Here is a 20242-nt window from a genome sequence, read left to right as displayed (position 1 = left end):
AATTTTTGTATTTTTTTTTAGTACAGACAGGGTTTCAACATGTTGACCAGGCTGGTCTAGAACTCCTGACCTCAAGTGAGCCACCTGCCTTGACCTCCCAAGGTGCTGGGATTACAGGCGTGAGCCACCGTGCCCAGTCGTAAGGCATATTTTGATCAATAGCTATACCTCCAGTCTGGTTTGGGATTTATCAAAAGGATAATATGTATGTTAAATACATTTATTTTTCTAGTGCATCTCACAAAATCAGCTATCTCTGGTTCCTTTGTTTAAATTCAGAACTAATTCCTCAAAACTATGTTAAAGTGGAAATTATAAGGGTTACGTGTTAAGAGCCAGTCCTTTCCTTTCATCTGGGTTTTTCTCTTTGTTTTGAGACAGGGTTTCACTCTGTTGCGTAGGCTAGAGTGCGGTGTATGATCATGGTGCACTGCAGCATCCTCCTGGGCTCAGGCCATCCTCCTGCCTTAGCAACTCCCCATCCCCACCTCCTTACCCCCACACCACACTCCCCTCCCCTGCCACCCAGTAAGCTGGGACAAGTGCTTGCCAGCATGCCTGGCTAATGTTTCTGATTTTCAGTAGAGATGAGCTCTTCCTATGTTGCCCAGGCTTTTTTTCTTTTTTATTTGAGACAGAGTCTCACTCTGTCACCCAGGCTGGAGTGCAGTGGCCGGATCTCCGCTCACTGCAAGCTCCGCCTCCCGGGTTCACACCATTCTCCTGCCTCAGCCTCCCAAGTAGCTGGGACTACAGGCGCCCGCTACCATGTCCGTCTAATTTTTTGTATTTTTAGTGGAGACGGGGTTAGCCAGGATGGTCTCGATTTCCTGACCTTGTGATCCGCTCGCCTCGGCCTCCCAAAGTGCTGGGATTACAGGTATGAGCCACTGCACCTGGCCGCCCAGGGTTTTTTATCTGAGTTTTAATTCCAAAGGATTTCAGAGTTGGTGTCTTTTAAAATTTGGTTGGTATTATGAAGAATATGCCTGCCTGGACAGAAAAAGGATGTCTTGCAGAGGAAATAAAAAGTTGAAGTGAAATCCATGACTATTTTTGTGCATCATTAAAGGCCTGATAATATGGGAGTGGTATTCTGTGAAAATATTTGACAAAAAACCCACTGTATGTTTATGTTAAATAGAATATATTTGATTATTCACAGGAAGACATTAGAAGTAATCGCATTTTTGGAATGTAAGACTTTACCATTTATACAGATTTTAATAATCATCTGCATGGATTGATTTGGCTAGCATATGTAGTAGTGACTCTTCCTGGAGTGGTTGACAAAAATGATTACTGTTTAATCCTCAGGCTTGTTTAATCTAAATCATTTCTATTTTCTTTAAAAACAGCTGGCATCTAAAAATGAAAGGAAAAATGTTTTATAAGTTTTGGGGAAAGACTAACATTCAGTGACAGAACCCCTAAACAGCCAATTTTTGATCACATATGGAAAAGGGGTGCAAAGTAAGCCTATAGATAAGTGAATTCCACAGATAATATGAACACTATATTTTGTTTGTTTGTTTTGAGACAGAGTCTTGCTCTGTTACCCAGGCTGGAGTGCAGTGGTACAATCTTGGCTCACTCTGCCTCCCAAGTTCAAGCGATTCTCCTGCCTCTGCCTCCCAAGTAGCTGGGATTAGAGGTGCTCAACACCATGCCCGGCTAATTTTTGTATTTTTAGTAGAGACAGGGTTTCACCATGATGGCCAGGCTAGTCTCGAACTCCTGACCTCAAGTGATCTGTCCACCTCAGCCTCCCAAAGTGCTGGGATTATATTTTTGATAGAGATGGGGTTTTGCCATGTTGTCCAGGCTGGCCTCGAACTCCTGACCTCAAGTGATCCACCCACCTCAGCTTCCCAAAGTGTTGGGATTACAGGTGCAAGCCACCACACCTGGTCTCCAACACTATATTTTAACTGATATTTTTGTTTGTTTCTTTCAGCCTTTTTCCCACTAAGGAACACCATGAAGAACAAGGTGGACTGAATTTCATCTTCCTTGGTTTGGTTGGCAGTTGACAGAATGTAGAAAAAATAATCTGAATAATCCAAAAGTGATTTACCAGCATGGCATAGTTAAGAATTGATAGTATTGGCTGGGTGTGGTGGCTTACACCTGTAATCCCGGCACTTTGGGAGGCTGAGGCAGGTGGATCACCTGAGGTCAGGAGTTCGAGACCAGCCTGACCAACATGGAGAAATCCTGTCTCTACCAAAAATACAAAATTAGGCAGGCATGGTGGTGCATGTCTGTAATCCCAGCTACTCGGGAGGCTGAGGCAGAAGAATCACTTGAACCTGGGAAGTGGAGGTTGCAGTGAGCCAAGATCGTACCATTGCACTCCAGCCTGGGCAACAAGAGTGAAACTCCGTCTCAAAAGAAAAAAAAAAAAAAAGAATTGATAGTATTAAGGCACCCTCTTAATTCAACTATGAGAAAAGCTGGGTCTCAATGGCAGCATATGGAGGCATGCCCTACTGAGTGCCTCCTTATCCCCAAAGCTGTGTTACAAATAGGCCACGGCATTTATGAACATATCCACGTCCTGAAACGGGACAGAGGTGGCAGCAGCTGTGTCTGCTGTTTGGGATCACGCCAGCAAGTGTAGCATTGGTCCTGGGTCCCAAGTCTAACATTCACTCCTATTCAGTACCTTTTATGAGATCGGTAGTTGAGGATATCAAAATGAATATGAGACAATTCCTGTACTCAAAAGTTCTAGTCAAGTCAAAGGACGTGCAAGCAGAGAACTGTAATGCTGTGTCACAGGTGCTATTATGTCAAATGGTACAGTGTGGGCACATGGGAGAAAGCAAGTCAGTTCCTTTTGGGAGACAGAGCAGGAAGGGCTTCAGAGAGGAGGCCGAGCTTGAGATGACAGGCGTTTGTGAGGTGGGAACTGAGTAAGTGAGAAAAAAGGAGCTGGAGAAGAACATACCAAGTAGGAGAAGCTGCATGAGCAATAAAAGGAAAGCACAGAAATAACATACCATGCATAAAGGTAGGGAGTAGAACCATGGTTATTAGAGGCTGAGAAAGGTAGTGAGGGGAGGATAGGGAGAAGTTAGTGACTGGATACAAAATTACAGCTAGATAGGAGGAATAAGTCCCAGTGTTCTATAGCACTGCAGGGTAACGAGAGTTAACAGCAATTTTTTAGATATTTTCAAATAGCTAGAAGAGAGGATTTTGAATCCTCCCAAAACAAAGAACTGATGAATGTCTGGAGTGATAGATTTGCTAATTACACTGATTTGATCATCACACGTTGTGTACATGCATGGAAATACTACTCTGTATCGTGTGTGTGTGTGTGTGTGTGTGTGTATATATATATACATATATATATATATATATATATTTTTTAGAAGTTGCCTCTCTCTGTCACCTAGGCTGGAGTGTGGTGGTGAGATCTTGGCTCACTGCAACTTCTGCCTCTTGGATTCAAGCTATTCTCCTGCCTCAGCTGCCCAAGTAAGTGGGATTACAGGCACACGCCACCACACCTGGCCAATTTTCTGTATTTTTAATAGAGACGAGGTTTCACCATGTTGGTCAGGCTGGTCTTGAACTCCTGAACTCAAGTGATCCACCTGCCTCAGCCTCCCAAAGTGCTGGGATTACAGGTGTGAGCCACCATGCCCAGCCTGTATCCTATAAATATGTACAATTAATATGCTAACTAAAAAGAAAAGAAAAGAAAATCACATGTTTAGAAAGCTGCAATCGGTTAGACATGGCTGATATGCATGATGAGAAGGAGAAAGCAGTGAATGGTAAGACTGGATAGGAGGGCCAGAGCCAGATCATAGGGAACTTTATACACCATGCTAAGGAGCTCAGATTTGATCCAGAATGTGATTGGGAACCACTGAAGGGCTTTATGCAAGGGAGGGGCATGAAAATATTTTTCTTTTGAAAGATCAAAATATGTCTACTCTATGGAGGATGGCATGAAGGGGACCAAAACTGAAGGCAGAAACAATAATTAGGAAGTGAGTGCAACAAGTCAGATGAGAAATGACAGGGGCTTGAAATGAAGCAGTAGCAGTGGGGATGGAGTAAAGGGGCCCTACAAGGTTAGAGGGAGGGGCTTCCAATTACAGCACCAGCTATGACAGGAGATGGAAGAACCCTCGTCTGAGGACGGAAGGGAAGGCTAGGTTGCACAGTATGGAAATGTGACTTCAGGAACTCCTATTAAATCTTGTGTTATTGTCAAATTACATGGAAATGTAAGATTATCATGATCATCAAGGTGACCTACCATAGTCATGGACTTTGGATGATTTTCTAAACTTTTCGATCTGTAAGAAATAGAAAGAAAATAATGTAAAAAGGAGGAAGGGGGGACTGAAATAGTGAACATGGTGAGCAAGTATGCCATTATTTAGCATATTTTCCCCCCACTTTCAAGGAGAAATCGTCAATTAAGATAGAACTATGAGACCCTCAGAGATTAAGATCAAGCTTTTTGGTATATAACATGTGGATCATTCTCACTTCATTTAAATAAAAACAATGAGGCAGGGTATGGTGGCTCACACCTGTAATCCCAGCACTTTGGGAGGCCAAGGTGGGTGGATCACTTGAGGTCAGGAGTTCAAGACCAGCTCTGCCAACATGGTGAAACCCTGTCTCTACCAAAAATACAAAGATTACCTGGGCATGGTGGCATGTGCCTGTAACCACAGCTACTCAGGAGGCTAAGGCAGCAGAATTACTTGAACCTGGGAGGCGGAGGCTGCAGTTAGCTAAGATCGTGCCATTGCACTGCAGCCTGGGTGACAGAGTGAGACTTCATCTCAAATAAAAAAATAAATAAAATAAAAAAAAATGAGGCACACTCTCACTACATTTAACATTCCCATAGATTTACTTAAGATACGATTCTGACTGACTTGAAAACTTAATGAATTTACTTGAAAGTCATGAAGAACTAGAGGCAAAAATAAAACATCTGAGGCTGTTAAGATACTTGCTTTTATATCCTTATGTCCCACTATTTCCACTAGTGAAGAGAACTGGCAAAAGCAATGCCATAATTTTGAGAGGCTGCAGAGGTAAGCTGAAGCTTGTTTGCATGCCGAATATACCGAGATCAATTGGGCCAATCATCACAGGCTTCACAGAGGGTGGTGGCTGAAAGCTGATGTAGGTCTGGAGTTTTCCAACAAATGTCCTTCTTGGCTGGAAAGGGTTTTGAGAGCTCTTCTGCCCATCTCACCCCCGAGTAGCTGGGATTACAGGTGCCCACCACCATGCCTGGCTAATTTTTGTATTTTTAGTAGAGATGGGGTTTGGTCTTGAACTCTTGACCTCAAGTGATTCACCGGCCTCAGCCTCCCAAAGTGCTAGGATTACAGGCATGAGCCACCGTGCCCTGCCCATACTGCTGTGTTCTTAATCAACCCCACAGGGTTTGTGCATACACCTTGTAGCATCAGATATTGAGCCTCTTCTAAAATAGCAGACTGTAAGGCTTAATGTTAGTGTAAGAAAATCTGGTGATAAAATACAGAGCAGGGCAAGTAGTTTCGTTGTAGACAAAAATCTTAGCCCATAATCTTTATAGTTTCTTCCTTAGAGTGACTGTACATTCCATGAGAGCAGGGAATCTGGCTTTCCATTTCAGGTTCTACAAAAAACATTAATCAAGCAACTACTTTATGCTAGGCAAAACATGAAGCACTTTCATATAATGTATCTTGTTTACCTTAAATTGAGATAAGAAATAGTTTTTTTTAAATATCTATCTATCTATCTATCTATCTATCTATCTATCTATCTATCTATCTATCTATCTATTTTTTTGAGACTGAGTCCCACTGTGTTGCCCAGGCTGGAGTGCAGTGGCACAATCTTGGCTCACTGCAACCTCCACCTCCCAGGTTCAAGCGATTCTCCTGCCTCAGCCCCCTAGTAGCTGGGATTACAGGCACGTGCCACCATGCCCAGCTAATTTTTGTATTTTTAGTAGAGATGGGGTTTCACCATGTTGGCCATGCTGGTCTCAAACTCTTGACCTCAGGTGATCCACCCCCCTTGGCCTCCCAAAGTGCTGGGATTACAGGTGTGAGCCACCACACCCAGCTGTATTATCTATATTTTAAAGATATTAATTTAAAAAAGAGAGGGAAACTTACCTTGGTTTTCTGGCTTTTTCTCTGGGCTTTCTAATTAAATCCTCTAAATGTTTATTTCTCTTTTCCAAACTGAAAGAAGAAACAATTGAATTTTATGACTAAAACTGACTTTTCTAGACCATTATTTTGTTAGATTCACTAGAGGATTTTAGTAGATAAAAATAGGTAATCTAAGGCCGGGCGTGGTGGCTCAAGCCTGTAATCCCAGCACTTTGGGAGGGCGAGACGGGCGGATCACGAGGTCAGGAGATAGAGACCATCCTGGCTAACACGGTGAAACCCCGTGTCTACTAAAAAATACAAAAAAACTAGCCGGGCGAGGTGGCGGGCGTCTGTAGTCCCAGCTACTCGGGAGGCTGAGGCAGGAGAATGGCGTAAACCCGGGAGGCGGAGCTTGCAGTGAGCTGAGATCCGGCCACTGCACTCCAGCCTGGGTGACAGAGTGAGACTCCGTCTCAAAAAAAAAAAAAAAAAAAAAAAGGTAATCTAATTATCTATACACTATCCAACCACCTAACCATATAGAAACTTGGGATTCTTTCCTAGCAACTCAAAATTATTCTATCAGTTTTTCCCTTTATAGGTTCCAGTGGTGAAGAAGGAAAGTAGACAGTAGCAAATATATAAAGTAGCATTCAGATATTCTCCCATTTGCCTACACAGTGGTTCACTTATACTGATCCTTCTATCTGAGTAAATCCAATATGATCCTGAGGGTAACATGTTAAAAACAAAACTCCTGGCTAGGCGTGGTGGTTCACACCTGTAACCCCAGCACTTTGGGAGGTTAAGGCAGGTGAATCTCTTGAGCCCAGGAGTTCATGACCAGCCTGGGCAACGTGGTGAAATTCTGTCTCTACAAAAACACAAAAACTAGCTAGGCATGGTGGCACATGCCTGTGATCCCAGCTACATGGGAGACTGAGCTGGGAGGATTTCTTGAGCCCAGGAGGTGGAGGTTGCAGTGAGTCAAAATCATGCCACTGCACTTCAGCCCGCGACAGAGCTAGACTCTGTCTCAAAAAAGAAAAAAAAAAAGAAAGAAAGAAAGAAAGAAAGAAAGAAAGAAAGAAAGAAAGAAAGAAAGAAAGAAAGAAAGAAAGAAAGAAAGAAAAGAAAAGAAAAGACAAAAAACCCTGAGCTAGAAACAGCTTAACATGCAAAAATATGTGACAGCATTACAGGACCATCACAAACCTATTTTTCCATCCAGGGAGGTTGTATGAGCTTCCCGTGGCTGCTGCAACAAATCAGCACAAATTCTGTGGCTTAAAACACATACATTTATTTTCTTCTGGAGGTCAGAAGTCCAAAATAAGCTTCACTGGCCTGAAATCAAGGTATTGGCAGGGATGTGCAGCCTCTAGAAGTTCGAGAGGAGAATCCTTTGCCTGGCCTCATCCAGCATCTGGAGGCTGTTCTTATTCCTGAGGGGGCTTGGCCCCACATCACACCACCTTTTCTCCCCATTTCCACTGTCAGGTTGACTCTTCTTCTTCTGTCACCAAATCTCTCTCTGCCTCCCCTGTCTTATAAGTACCCTTGTGATTGCATTTAGGGCCCACTCAGATAATCCAAAATAATCTCCGCAACTCAAGATGTAATCACATCTGCAAGGCTCTTTTGCTATATAAGGTAACAGTCACAGGTTCTCATGATTAGAACTTGCATGTCTTTGGGCCATTCCTCAGCCTACTGTAGAGGATAAATAGGCCCTGAGAGGAGATGAAATTCTACCGCAGAGGTCTAAACTCAAATGCCTATAGAAGGGTCAGGCAGGTATGTGAAATGAGCAAAGCCAGCTAAATGGTGATTCAGACAAACCAAAGCGCATACACCCCTAGGCCCTGCCTAAAAGAAGTTGCTACTTAGCTCTTGCCAAATGTTGCCATGTGAGAATGCTGCAGCCATGATTAGATCTTCTTGTCTTACTTATTTTTAAATTTTTATTATTGAGAGACAGAGTCTCACCCTGTCACTCAGTCTGGAATGTAGTGGTGCAATCACAGCTCACTGCAGCCTCAAACTCGCGGGCTGAAGCAATCCTCTCATCTCAGCCTCCTGAGTTAGCTAGGACTGCAGGTGCATGCCACCACACCTGACTAATTGTTTTAATATTTTGTAGAGACAAGAGTCTCGCTATGTTGCCTAGGCTGGTCTTGAACTCCTGGCCTCAAAATATCTTCCCGCCTCAGCCTCCCAAAGTGCTGGGATTGTAGGCATGAGCCACTATGCTCAGCCTCCTCTTGTTTTTAAAGAGGAGATAGAAATCTAGATTTTTACAGAATATCTTCCCTTTTCAATTTTGGCAATTAATTTAAAAAATACTTTAAACATTATATGGACAAAACACAAATGCCCCAGAATATAACTTGTAAGCTGTCATTTTGAAATCTATACTCTTTCTTTCAGAGATATCAGGTTTTGTTTTAAAGGGATAAAGAGAAGTTGTCAAACCCAGAAATAGAAGATAATGTGAAACAACTCTGTGTAAACCAAAAGCCTGAGTCTATCATGCTTAATTATCAGAGAAATAGCATGGAATAAATCTTCCGTATTTCTAGAACTGAAAAGAATGAGTCCAACTCCTGAAGGAGGGAGATACCTAAGGAAAGAGAGTGAAAAGTATTTCCAAGTGTGCAACAAGGCAACAGTGGAATATATTGACACAGTGCTCCTGTGTGTAGAGCTGCGGGCAAACAGCTACAATCTAAGCCTACCTAAATGGAGTCCTTGGTTTATTTTGGAGGAAGTCATGTCCTCCATAGAGGCCATGAGAGAACTCTGCTGAGAGCTAGGCAAGCAAAGCAGCACCACTGAATGGAGTATAATGAGTGCTTTGATTTGCATTTAATGACATGACTGTATTTCTTTCTTGTTTTTCTTTTAAGACAGAGTCTCGATCTGTCACCAAGACTGGAGTGCAGTGGCGCAATCTCAGCTCACTGCAACCTCTGCCTCCCTGGTTCAAGTGATTCTCAGGCCTCAGCTTCCCAAGTAGCTGGGATTACAGGTGTGCGCCACCATGATTGACTAATTTTTGTATTTTTAGTAGACATGAGGTTTTGCCATATTAGCCAGTCTGGTCTTGAACTCCTGGACCCAAGTGATCCTCTCACCTTGGCCTCCCAAAGTGCTGGGATTACAGGCATGAGCCACTGTGCCCAGCTGACATGAATATATTTCATGTGCTTTTTTGCCATACATGTATTTTCTTGGTGGAATCTCTACTAAAATCTTTGCCCATTTTTATTGGGTTATTTGTTTTCTTATGACTCAGTTTTGAGAGTTCATTACATCTGGATAGAAGTTCTTTAGCAGATACATGATTTGCAGATATGTTCTTCCAGACTATGGCTTGTCTTTGATCTGTTAACAGTGTCTTTAGAAGAGTAGTTTTAGGCTGGGTGAGGTGGCTCACACCTGTACTCCCAGCACTTTGGGAGGTTGAGGTGGGCGGATCACGAGGTCAGGAGTTCAAGACCAGCCTGGCCAACATGGTGAAACCCCATCTCTACTAAAAATACAACAACAAAAAAATTAGCCTGGTGTTGTGGCGTGCGCCTGTAGTCCCAGCTACTTGAGAGACTGAGGCAGCAGAATCACTTGAACCCGGGAGGTGAAGGCTGCAGTGAGCTGAGATTGTGTCACTGCCCTCCAGCATGGTGACAGAGTGAGACTCCGTCTCAAAACAACAACAACAACAACAACAACAACAAAACAAACAAACAACAAAAAAAGAAGAGCATTTTTAAATTTTGATGAAGTCAAATTTATCAAAATTTTCTCTAATGAATCATGCTTTTAGTGACATGTCTAAGAAATTATTGCCTAACCCAAAGTCATAGCAATTTTCTGTTTCCTTCTAGATGTTTTAAGGTTTTAGCCTTTATCTTTGGGTATACTATCCATTTTCAGTTTACTTTGTATGTAGTGGAGTGTATAAATCAAAGTTAATTTTTTTGAAAATGGGCAATGATTCCAGCACCATTTGTTGGGAAGGTTATCCTTTTTCCACTTTGTTGCCTTTGTATCTTTGTCAAAAATCACTTGTCCATATATGTATGGGTCCATGTCTGCATTCCCTGGTCCGTTCCATTGATTTTTATATTTTTATACCAATGCTACACTGTTTTGATTATTGTAGCTCTATAAAAAGTCTTAGAATCAGAGTTTCCCTCCCATTTTATCCTTCTTTATCAGAGTTCTTTTGGCTATTCTATGCCTTTTGAATTTCCATATGAATTTAGAATCAGCTTGTTAAGTTTATTTAAAATTGGAATTGCACTGAATCAATAAATGAACTTGGGGAAAATCTTAACAAAATGGACCCATGAAAGAGCTATACCTCTCCATTTATTTAACTCTTTACTTTCTCTCAATGATGTGTTGTAATTTTTAGTGTATGAGTCTTTTACATACTTTTGCCAAATTTATCCTTATGTAGTTTATATTTTTGGAGCTATCAGAAATGCTTTTTAATTTCTGATTGTCTGTTGCTAGTATATAAAAAGACAACTGACTTTTACATATTGATATTGGATCCTGCAACCTTGCTAATCTTAATAGTCCTGGTAACTTTTTTGTAGATTCCATCAGATTCTCTACATAGATGATCATGTGTTTGTGAATACATGCAGTTTTGCTTCATGTCCAGTCTGGATGAATTTTATTTTTCTTGCCTGATTGTACTGGACAGAACTTCCAGTACAATGTGAATGTACTGAAATGTCTTGTTCCTGATGATAAGAAAGCATTTAGTCTTTCATCATTAAGTATAACGTTAGTAAGCTTTTGTAGGTGCTCTTTGTCCTAATTGAGAAAGTTCCTTTCTTTTCCTAGGTTGTTTAGGTTTTCTCATGAAGAATGATGTTGGATTTTGTCAAACGGTTTTTCTGTCTGTCGAAATTATCATATGCTTTTTCTTTTTTAATTTTTTAAATATGCTAACTAACAATGATGGATACAATTGTTATTATATATAAAGCTGGCCCTTTTTTGCTATATAAGGTAACATTCACAGATTCTAGGGATTAGAACATGGATTCACCATTTACTTTTACCTGACATTTTTAGCAGTATATACTGTACCCAATTTGTAGTCTTTTATTCCTCACCCCCTTCCACCCTTTCCCCCAAGTCCCCAAAGTCCACTGTATCATTCTTTTTTTTTTCTTTGTCTTTGTACAATATTTTATTAAAGGTCTTTACAGAGCAACATCCAGACTCCAGAATACAGCTGCCAATGAGACCCTGTTACGCTGTGGGGACTGGTTGGGGCACGGCAGGTGGCTCTGGCTCCCCACCCTTCTGTTCTGAGATGGGGGTGGTGGGCAGTATCTCATCTTTGGGTTCCATGATGCTCACGTGGTCAGGCAGGGGCTTCTTAGGGCCAGTTTTACCAGTTGGGTCCCAGGGCAGCATGATCTTCACCTTGATGCCCAGCACACCCTGTCTGAGCAACGTGGCGCACAGCAGTGTCAATGTAGTAGTTAACAGGGTCTCTGCTGTGGATCATCAGGCCATCCACAAACTTCATGGATTTAGCCCTCTGTCCTCAGAGTTTCCCAGACACCACGACCTCGCAGCCTTTAGCCCCACTCTCCATGATGAACCACAACACACCACAGCAGGCCCTCTGCACGGCAAGCCCTCCTAGGGTTTGTAATGCAGACACTCTGCCTGGGCAATGGCACACAGGCCCCTAGCGGCCACCTTTTCAGCATAAAGCTCTACACTGCCCTCTGGAAAGCCAAACCTCTTCTGAACTACAGCAGTCAGTTCCTGAGTCCCCCAGCCCTTCTCACCAAGAACATTCTGTGTTCTGGTGACTAAGGTAATGATTTCTCTTGGCTGGTGTAACTCGCACCTCAACTCCAGAGTAGCCAACTTCAGCCAGTTCCTGAGTAAGAAACTCATTCAGTTCAGCTTAGAAGATGCCATCAGTGACAAACTTCTTCTTGGAAATTTGCATGGCCATCCTGCCGCCATGCTCCGCCGAAAGGAAAGGCACTGTATCATTCTTATGCCTTTGTGTCCTCATAGCTTAGCTCCCACTTATGAGTGAGAACATATGATGTTTGGTTTTCCATTCCTGGGCTACGTCACTTAGAATAATGGTCTCCAATTCCATCTAGGTTGCTGCAAATGCCATTATTTCATTCCTTTTTATGGCTGAATAGTATTCCCTGGTATATATATATACCACAATTTCTTTATCCACTCATTGATTGATGGGCATCTGGGCTGGTTCCATATTTTTGTAATTTCAAATTGTGCTGCTAAAAACATGCATATGCAAGTATCTTTTTTGAATAATGACTTCTTGTCCTCTGGGTAGATACCCAGTAGTAGGATTGCTGGATCAAACGGTAGTTCTACTTTTAGTTCTTTAAAGACTCTCCACACTGTTTTCCATAGTGGTTATACTAGTTTACAATTCCACCAGCAGTGTAGAAGTGTTCCCTTTTCACCGCATTCTTGACAACATGTTTTTTTTTTATTTTTTGATTATGGCCATTCTTGCAGGAGTAAGGTGGTATCACATTGTGGTTTTGATTTGCATTTCCCTGATCATTAGTGATGTTGAGCATTTTTTCGTATGTTTGTTGGTCATTTCCATATCTTCTTTTGAGAATTGTCTATTCATGTGCTTAGCCCACTTTTTGATGCGATTTTTCTTTCTTGTTAATTTGAGTTCCTTGTAGATTCTGTGTATTAGTCCTTTGTCAGATGTACAGAGTGTGAAGATTTTCTCCCACTCTGTGGGTTGTCTGTTACTTTGCTGATTATTTCTTTTGCTGTGCAGAAACTTTTTAGTTTAATTAAGTTCCACCTATTTATCAGTTTTTTTAAAGAGAATATAGAATTTATTCGATATTGAATATAAAAATAAACCATCTAAATAGGGGCCCAGGGAGCTTCCCTTATTTCTCTAGGTGCCTCCAAGCCTTCCCACCCCAACCCCAATAAAAACATTTTGCATATATAATGGCTAGCAAAGACTAAAAAGATGCAAAACTTCCAAAGACAGCAGGCACTCAGCTTAAGGAGGGTGATGACTGGGTCAGATGAGATCTTCCTGCAGGAGCCCACCATTTTCTTAGTCACAGCACTGACGAAAATACACCCCAGCCTTCTGGACCAGAGGCTGACATTAGGGGGTCCCTGAGCAAGTGATGGGCTGGAGCTGCTCATTGGGAGGCAGACAGTCTACTCCGTCAATGCATCCTCCAACTGCTTCACTCTCAAAGCCTGCTTCTGTTCCTGCAGCACACCACATAACTGATGCATGGCCATTTTTAGCCGGGGGAGCTCATCTGCAAAGATGAGGTGGAACCGGCCTGGCTCCTTACACATGCAGGCTTTGCCACGGGATAACAGCTTGTTGTCCAGGAAGCAGCGAGAGGAGCTGTTCCTCTTCAGATGCACAGGGATCCAGGTACTTTTTCAAGTTGATCCAGACACAGAGGCCAGAGCTGCAGTTGTGAAAGGGGATCTCCAATGCCTTCAGTTTGGCAGTGATGTACTTGTGAGCTTCCCAGAGCCAGTAGTTACTGGCGGGCAGGTACGCTCTGTCAATCCATTCTGTGTTCTGGAGCAGCTGACACAGCTTGTGCCGGGCGATGCCAGAGATACTGCGGAGGTAGCCAAAGGTGCTCACAGCAGAAGACATCTCCTTGTTGTGGGTGTCAACAGAGCACCAAAGCGGAAGGCAGAAATGCCAAAATCCTTCCTGGTGTCCCAGATCACATGGGTCCTGTTGTGATCAGGCAAACTTTTCATGCTCAGGACACTGTGGAATGTGACGGATTCATCAAAAACACAGACAGCACGTAAATCTCATCTATGATCACATGTAGGTTATACCTCTTGGCAAAATCCAGGTATTCCATCGCAAGTCTGAGGAGTAGATGTCACGCAGAGGATTCTGAGGATTGATTAGCACAAGGCCTTGGACCTTTTTCCCCTCAACCCTAGCTTCAAGCAGGGCTTCCTCTAACTTGTCCACAGTGAGGTGGAAAGGATGGATGTTTGTAACAGTGATCTCACTCTCCAGGTGGACAGGAATCAACTCAACCTTCATGTACAGACAGGAGCTAAAGTCAAAGCCACTATCGAAGGGAGCAGGGACCAGGAAGGCCTCGCCTGGATTACACAGAACCATGGCCAGCGCAGAGAAGACAGAGCAGCAGCCATTTAGAACAGCCACATTTTCTGGATCAAGTCAGGCAGGTGCCTTGCACTAGTAGGTCAGGAACCGGGCCACTTCTTCTCGCAGGAACGGGTGCCCTCTCCAATCAGGGTACTGCAGCAAGATGTCCTCAATGCAGTTCATGTTACTTTTTTTTTTTTTTTTGAGGCGGAGTCTTGCTCTGTGCCCCAGGCTGGAGTGCAGTGGCACGATCTCGGCTCACTGCAAGCTCCGCCCCCTGGGTTCATGCCATTCTCCTGCCTCAGCCTCCTGAGTAGCTGGGACTACAGGCGCCCACCACCACGCCCGGCTAGTTTTTTGTATTTTTTTAGTAGAGATGGGGTTTCACGGTGTTAGCCAGGATGGTCTCGATCTCCTAACCTTGTGATCCGCCTGCCTCGGCCTCCCAAAGTGCTGGGATTACAGGCTTGAGCCACTGCGCCCGGCCAGTTCATGTTACTTTCTTGCAATCTTTCAATCATCAGATAAATGCAGAGCTTGTTCTCACTGGTGCCAAGGTTAACGAAGCCTAAGGTGTTCTTGTCTTTATGATATTTGTCTTTATGATAGGCACTGTAGTCCTGGAAGCTCGACTGATAGAAGACAGAGATGTCAATCCCACAGTTGGACAGGTCACGGCTGACGAAGGCAGCTTCACAACCACTCAGTTGGGGAACTAGATCAGGCTGCCCGGGCAATTGGGCCCCCTGCCCATATCTGACATCACCCCTAGAGTCCTGGGAAGGAAAACGCACTTGGAGCTCCAGGCCACTCGTGACCCCAGACTATAGGAGCTGGATCATCTGGCACATTAAGCGACCCAGAGGGCTTCCTGCTCACTGACGGCCCGAGCGTGCCTCTGTTCTTCCAGCGGCAGGCCCTGCCTGCTGTCAGCTGTACTCGAAGTACTCCCTCATGGTCTGGCGCAAGTGCAGCATCATCTCCAACAGCTGGGTATAGATGCTCTGGTCTCTGAGGACCTGGCCTCTCGTCTGGCCAGAGGGCACAGGAAGGGTGTCTGAATGATGACTCATACTCCGGGTATCTGTAGTGGCCCCTGAAGGCTGGCTGGCACCTCTGTCTCTGTTTTCACTTATCTTCTCTCCAGCCTAAAGCCTGACTGAGGAAACTGTCCATGATTGTCAGTGCTCAGGGACCTGCTCTGTCGCCCTTCTCCTCATTGAATGTATTAATCATTGTTTTTGTTGCATTTGCTTTTGGGTTCTTGGTCATGAAGTCTTTGCCTAAGCCAATGTCTAGAAGGGTTTTCCGATGCTATCTTCTAGAATTTTTATGGTTTCAGGTCTTAGATGTAAGTCCTTGATCCATCTTGAGTTGATTTTTGTATAAGGTGAGAGTTGAGGATCTAGTTTCATTCTTCTAAATGTGGCTTGACAATTATCCTAGCACCATTTGTTGAATAGGGTGTCCTTTCCCCACTTTATGTTTTTGTTTGCTTTGTTGAAGACCAGTTGGCTGTATTTATGTCAACGTTTTTTTCGTGAAAAAATAAGCCTGGCCAGCATAGTGAAACCCCGTCTCTACTAAAAATACAAAAAAAAATTAGCTGGGCGTGGTGGTGGGTGCCTGTAATCCCAGTTACTTGGGAGGCTGAGGCAGGAGAATCACGTGAACCCAGGAGGCGGAGGTTGCAGTGAGCTGAAATGGCACCATTGCACTCCAGCCCAGGCAACAGTGTGAGACTCCATGTCAAAAAAAGAAAAAGAAAAAAAAGTCAAAGAAACACAACGGGATTGTGACTACAAATAAGGGCATTACTAATATTTTTACTATATACTGAAATGCAGCTTTTTGTGGGATTTACAAGTTTTGGGTGTAAACAAATGTTCACCTTATTCTCTGTGATCAAGGTATAAAATCGCATGGATTTTTAAAAGAATGTTCAATCCAATCAAACTTTTTGATCATCCTGTACTCAAACTATCATGAAACTTTGAAAGAAAAATTGTGGATTTACACTGAAATTTTCTGTGATTTTTGATATGGTTTTGCATGGAAAAGCATTTACAGTGGCTTCATGTGGGTAGAAATCACAGTTGCTGTGACAGGGCAGTGAGCTGTCATTTATGAATTCAGTGTTGTCTGTAGGAGATATGGCACTGGAAGTATTCTTCTAGGACTCTGTTGGCATTCTGTGGATGGTGAATAGTAAATAAGTTAATGCAGAAGACTTTGATGAGTGACTTCAAACACTACAGATTATGATCGGGGATCACATGATGGGTAGGAATGGAATAGAAGATCACCTTGAATAACAAGGTAGCAGGGCTTGATAAAATGGGAAGCCACTGGGACATTTTTATGAGAGGATCCACCTCTCACCTGGTTGTGATGGGGACTAAGATAGATAGAACAAGTCTCACATTTTGTAGGAAGGTGTTCCAGAATCAGGAATGTTTGGAGCAGGGACTTCTACATCTGAAACAGACAGATCTGGACAAAAGTGTTAGAGAGAAAGTGGTATTCAGGAAGGAGAGATGCATGGCTACTTAAATCTCTAGCATTGTGGAAAAGCTATCAATTCAGACTCAGAGGGCAGTGAATGTATCTCTAAGGAAATGGCATTTCAGCAGATATGAAGATAGTACAAGATAATGGGGGTGAAGACAGCCTGAGCATTCCAGGTAGAACAACATGCTAAAACTTGGAGGCAAAGGGAATATGGTACATTTGAAAAAGTATAATATCTCTAGTGTGGCAAAAGCAAGTCAGGGAATGGTAAGATGAGATCAGAGAAGCAGGGAGGAGCTTGATCAGGAAGAAGACTGTAGGCCATGGTAAGGATTTTTGCTTTTACCTAAGGTGATGGAAAACCACTAAAGTTTTTTTAAGATACAAAATGGCATACTCATATTTATATTTCAGAAAGATCACTCTGGTTGCATATACAGGGTGGACTTCGCCAAGTAGTTTTATTTTAGTCTTTTAGAAACATAAAATGTCACCAATAGCTTTTGTAGTAAATAGCTGTTTCTAAAGTCCAAGGCCTATGCATTGAAAAATTACAATATAACCTATGAATGCATTTGAAGAACAATACCTCAAACTCTATTAAATTTTAGCAGAATCAATAGACTAGCACCAATTTAAAAGAACATTGTTCTGATGATGTATTTGATAATTTTTTTTTAAATTTTAGTTGCATCTATAAAGTGAAGGCAAGTTTATCAAGAAAGTAAAGGAATAAAAGAATGGCTACTCCATAGGCAGAACAGCCTGATGATTTTTGAAGCAGTGTATACCTTTTAATAAGACTAAAGCTAATTCACTATAATTAAACAAAAATACTGTTCTTCATGGATATAACAGACTAGATTTGATTTTTTAAAAAATAAACCAGGGCTGGGTGCAGTGGTTCATGCCTATAATTCCAGCACTTTGGGATGCCAAGGTGGTAGGATTGATTGAGTCCAGGAGTTCAAGACCAGCCTGGACAACACAGCGAGACTCCGTTTCTAAAATAAATAAATAAATTTTTAAAAAAGTCAGGTATGGTGGTGCATGCCTGTAGTCCCAGCTACTTGGGAGGCTGAGGTGGGAGGATCGTTTGAGCTCAGGAGCTGGTGATTGCAGTGAACCAAGACTGCACCACTGCACTCCAGCCTGGGAGACAGAGTCAGACCCTGTCTCAAAAAACAAAAAAGTTGGCTGAGCACGGTGGCTCATACCTGTAATCCCCCACACTTTGGGGGGCTGAGGTGAATGGATCACTGGAGGGAGGTGAATGGATCACTTGAGGCTAGGAGTGAGAGACCAGCCTGGCCAACATTGCAAAAATCCTGTCTCTACTAAAAATAAAAAAAAGAAAGAAAGAAAAAGAAAAAAAAAAGGCCAGGGTGGTAGTGCACACCTGTGGTCCCAGCTATTTAGGAGGTTGAGGCAGGAGAATCACTTGAGCCTGGGAGGCAGACATTGTGCTACTGACTCCAGCCGAGATTGTGCCACTGACTCCAGCCGAGATTGTGCCACTGCAATCCAGCCTGGGCAAGACAGCAAGACACTGTCTCAAAAAAAAGAAAGAAAGAAAGAAAGAAAGAAAGAAAGAAAGAAAGAAAGAAAGAAAGAAAGAAAGAGAAAATTCTAATAAGCAGTCACAGTTGACAATGCTTATGATAAAGCCTAAATTCAGATTTTGACCTTTGGTCTCTTCTTCAACACAAATTGGGTCAACCACTCAACTGAAATATACATCAAATTTTTTTTTTCTTTCCACCCAAGCCCCGCAGAACATTTAAATTTTTTAATTTAAAAATAACTGCGACAATCATAATGGCAGATGGGAGGCAGGACAAGATTGCAGCTCTGACTGGGTCGGACAGAGCAGTGTGTGGAGGCTCGCATCATGAATTTTAGCTCCAGAATGACTGCAAGAACAAATCAGGAATCCTGAGAGGACCAACGGACCCTCTGAAGGAAGCAGACTGCTCCTGCAGGAGCCGGGAGACACCCCAAATCCTGTGGGTGCCCAAACTGTGGAACTGGGAAAGGGAGAGCCTCTGCTCCCGAACACACACTCGCACTGAAGAAAATGAAGGTCTAGTTTGCGAGAGAAGTTTCTCACCTTACCTGGAGCTGAGTCAATCTAGAGAGCCAAGTGAAATACAGGGGTAGAGGAAGCAGTGGGAAAGGCCCTGGGAGTTCACTGGGTCCCCAAGCAGGCCATTCCTGCCTGGCTCCACAGGGACCCTTTAGGAGGGCAGCCAGAGGCCGGGGGGAAAATGCCACAGGGAGAAGGAAGTCTCCAGCTGAACTTTGTAACAATTTGAATTGAGCAAGGAGCCTCCTGGCCAGAACATGGGAGAGGGTGGGAATCTGGCTTGCAGACTCCACAGGAGGGAAAAGAACCAAAGCCCTGTTCTTTCACAGCTGGGAGGTGGGTAGCCTGGGGAAGTTCTCAAGCCCTGCTCACCCACTGCCTGGAAACAGACTTGGGACTGTTAGAGGGGCCATGGTGAGAGTGAGACAGGCCCTTTGGATTGATTGTGTGGGAGTTGGGTGAGGCCTGTGACTGCAGGTTTTCCCCCACTTCCCTAACAATTTGCATGACTCAGCAGAGGCAGCCATAATCCTCCTAGGTACACAACTCCAGTGACCTAGGAATCTCACCCCCATCCCCCACAGCAGCTGCAGCAAGACCTGCCCAAGGAGAGTCTGAGCTCAGACATACCTAGCCCTGCCCCTACCTGATGGGCTTTCCCTATCCACCCCTGGTAGCTGAAGACAGAGGGCATATATTCTTGGGAGTTCTAGGGCCCTGCCCACCACTGGTTCCTCTCCATACTACCACAGCTGATGCTCTCTGGAAAGCGCCACCTCCCCGCAGGAGGCCAACCAGCACAAAAATAAAACATTAAACCACCCAAGCTAAGAACCGTCACAGAGTCCATTTCACCCCCTGCCATGTCCACCGGAACAGGTGCTGATATCCACAGCTGATATCCATAGATGGTTCACATCACAGGACTCTGTGCAGACAACCCCCAGTAGCAGCCCAGAGCCAGGTAGACTTGCTGAGTGGCTAGACCCCAAAGAGAGATAACAATCACTGCAGCTAGGCCCACAAGAAGCCACATCCACAGGGAAACGGGGAGAGTACCACATTAAGGGAGGAGACCACCCCTCATATTGTCTTATGCCCAATTTCTGCCTCCAAAGAAAGAAGAAGTAAAAACTAAAAGGAAGAAATGAAATCCACAAGCAGATAGCCTGGCACCACACCTTGGACCTGGTAGTTAAAGATCGACCCCTGACCTAATCGGTTATTTGCATAAAAAAGCACTGTGAAGATCCCTGTCCTATTCTGTTCATTCTAATTACCGGTGTATGCAACCCCCAGTCACGTACCCCCTGCTTGCTCAATTGATCA

General features: G+C 43.5%; 1 protein-coding gene and 2 pseudogenes across 1 annotated transcript in view; all 3 read right to left on the bottom strand.

Annotated features, from left to right (window-relative positions):
* Positions 1 to 1323: 1323 nt before the first annotated feature.
* The window catches only part of CAGE1 (cancer antigen 1), a 60162-nt gene continuing 41243 nt past the window's right edge, over positions 1324 to 20242 (bottom strand). Inside the window, exons 12-14 of the mRNA XM_078000964.1 lie at positions 6162 to 6230; positions 4283 to 4322; positions 1324 to 1365 (exon numbers count right to left, since the gene is read on the bottom strand). Coding sequence (XP_077857090.1) covers positions 1324 to 1365; positions 4283 to 4322; positions 6162 to 6230 — 151 coding nt within the window. The remainder of the gene's footprint in view (positions 1366 to 4282; positions 4323 to 6161; positions 6231 to 20242) is intronic.
* LOC694071 (small ribosomal subunit protein uS3 pseudogene) lies at positions 11326 to 12141 on the bottom strand (annotated as a pseudogene).
* On the bottom strand, positions 13374 to 15389 carry LOC100425910 (putative inactive 1-aminocyclopropane-1-carboxylate synthase-like protein 2; annotated as a pseudogene).

Source organism: Macaca mulatta, chromosome 4 (genome assembly GCF_049350105.2).
Source record: "Macaca mulatta isolate MMU2019108-1 chromosome 4, T2T-MMU8v2.0, whole genome shotgun sequence".
Classification (NCBI taxonomy): Eukaryota; Metazoa; Chordata; class Mammalia; order Primates; family Cercopithecidae; genus Macaca; species Macaca mulatta.
Note: the sequence above shows the minus strand (reverse complement) of the source record. Positions and strands in the feature narration are given on the sequence as shown.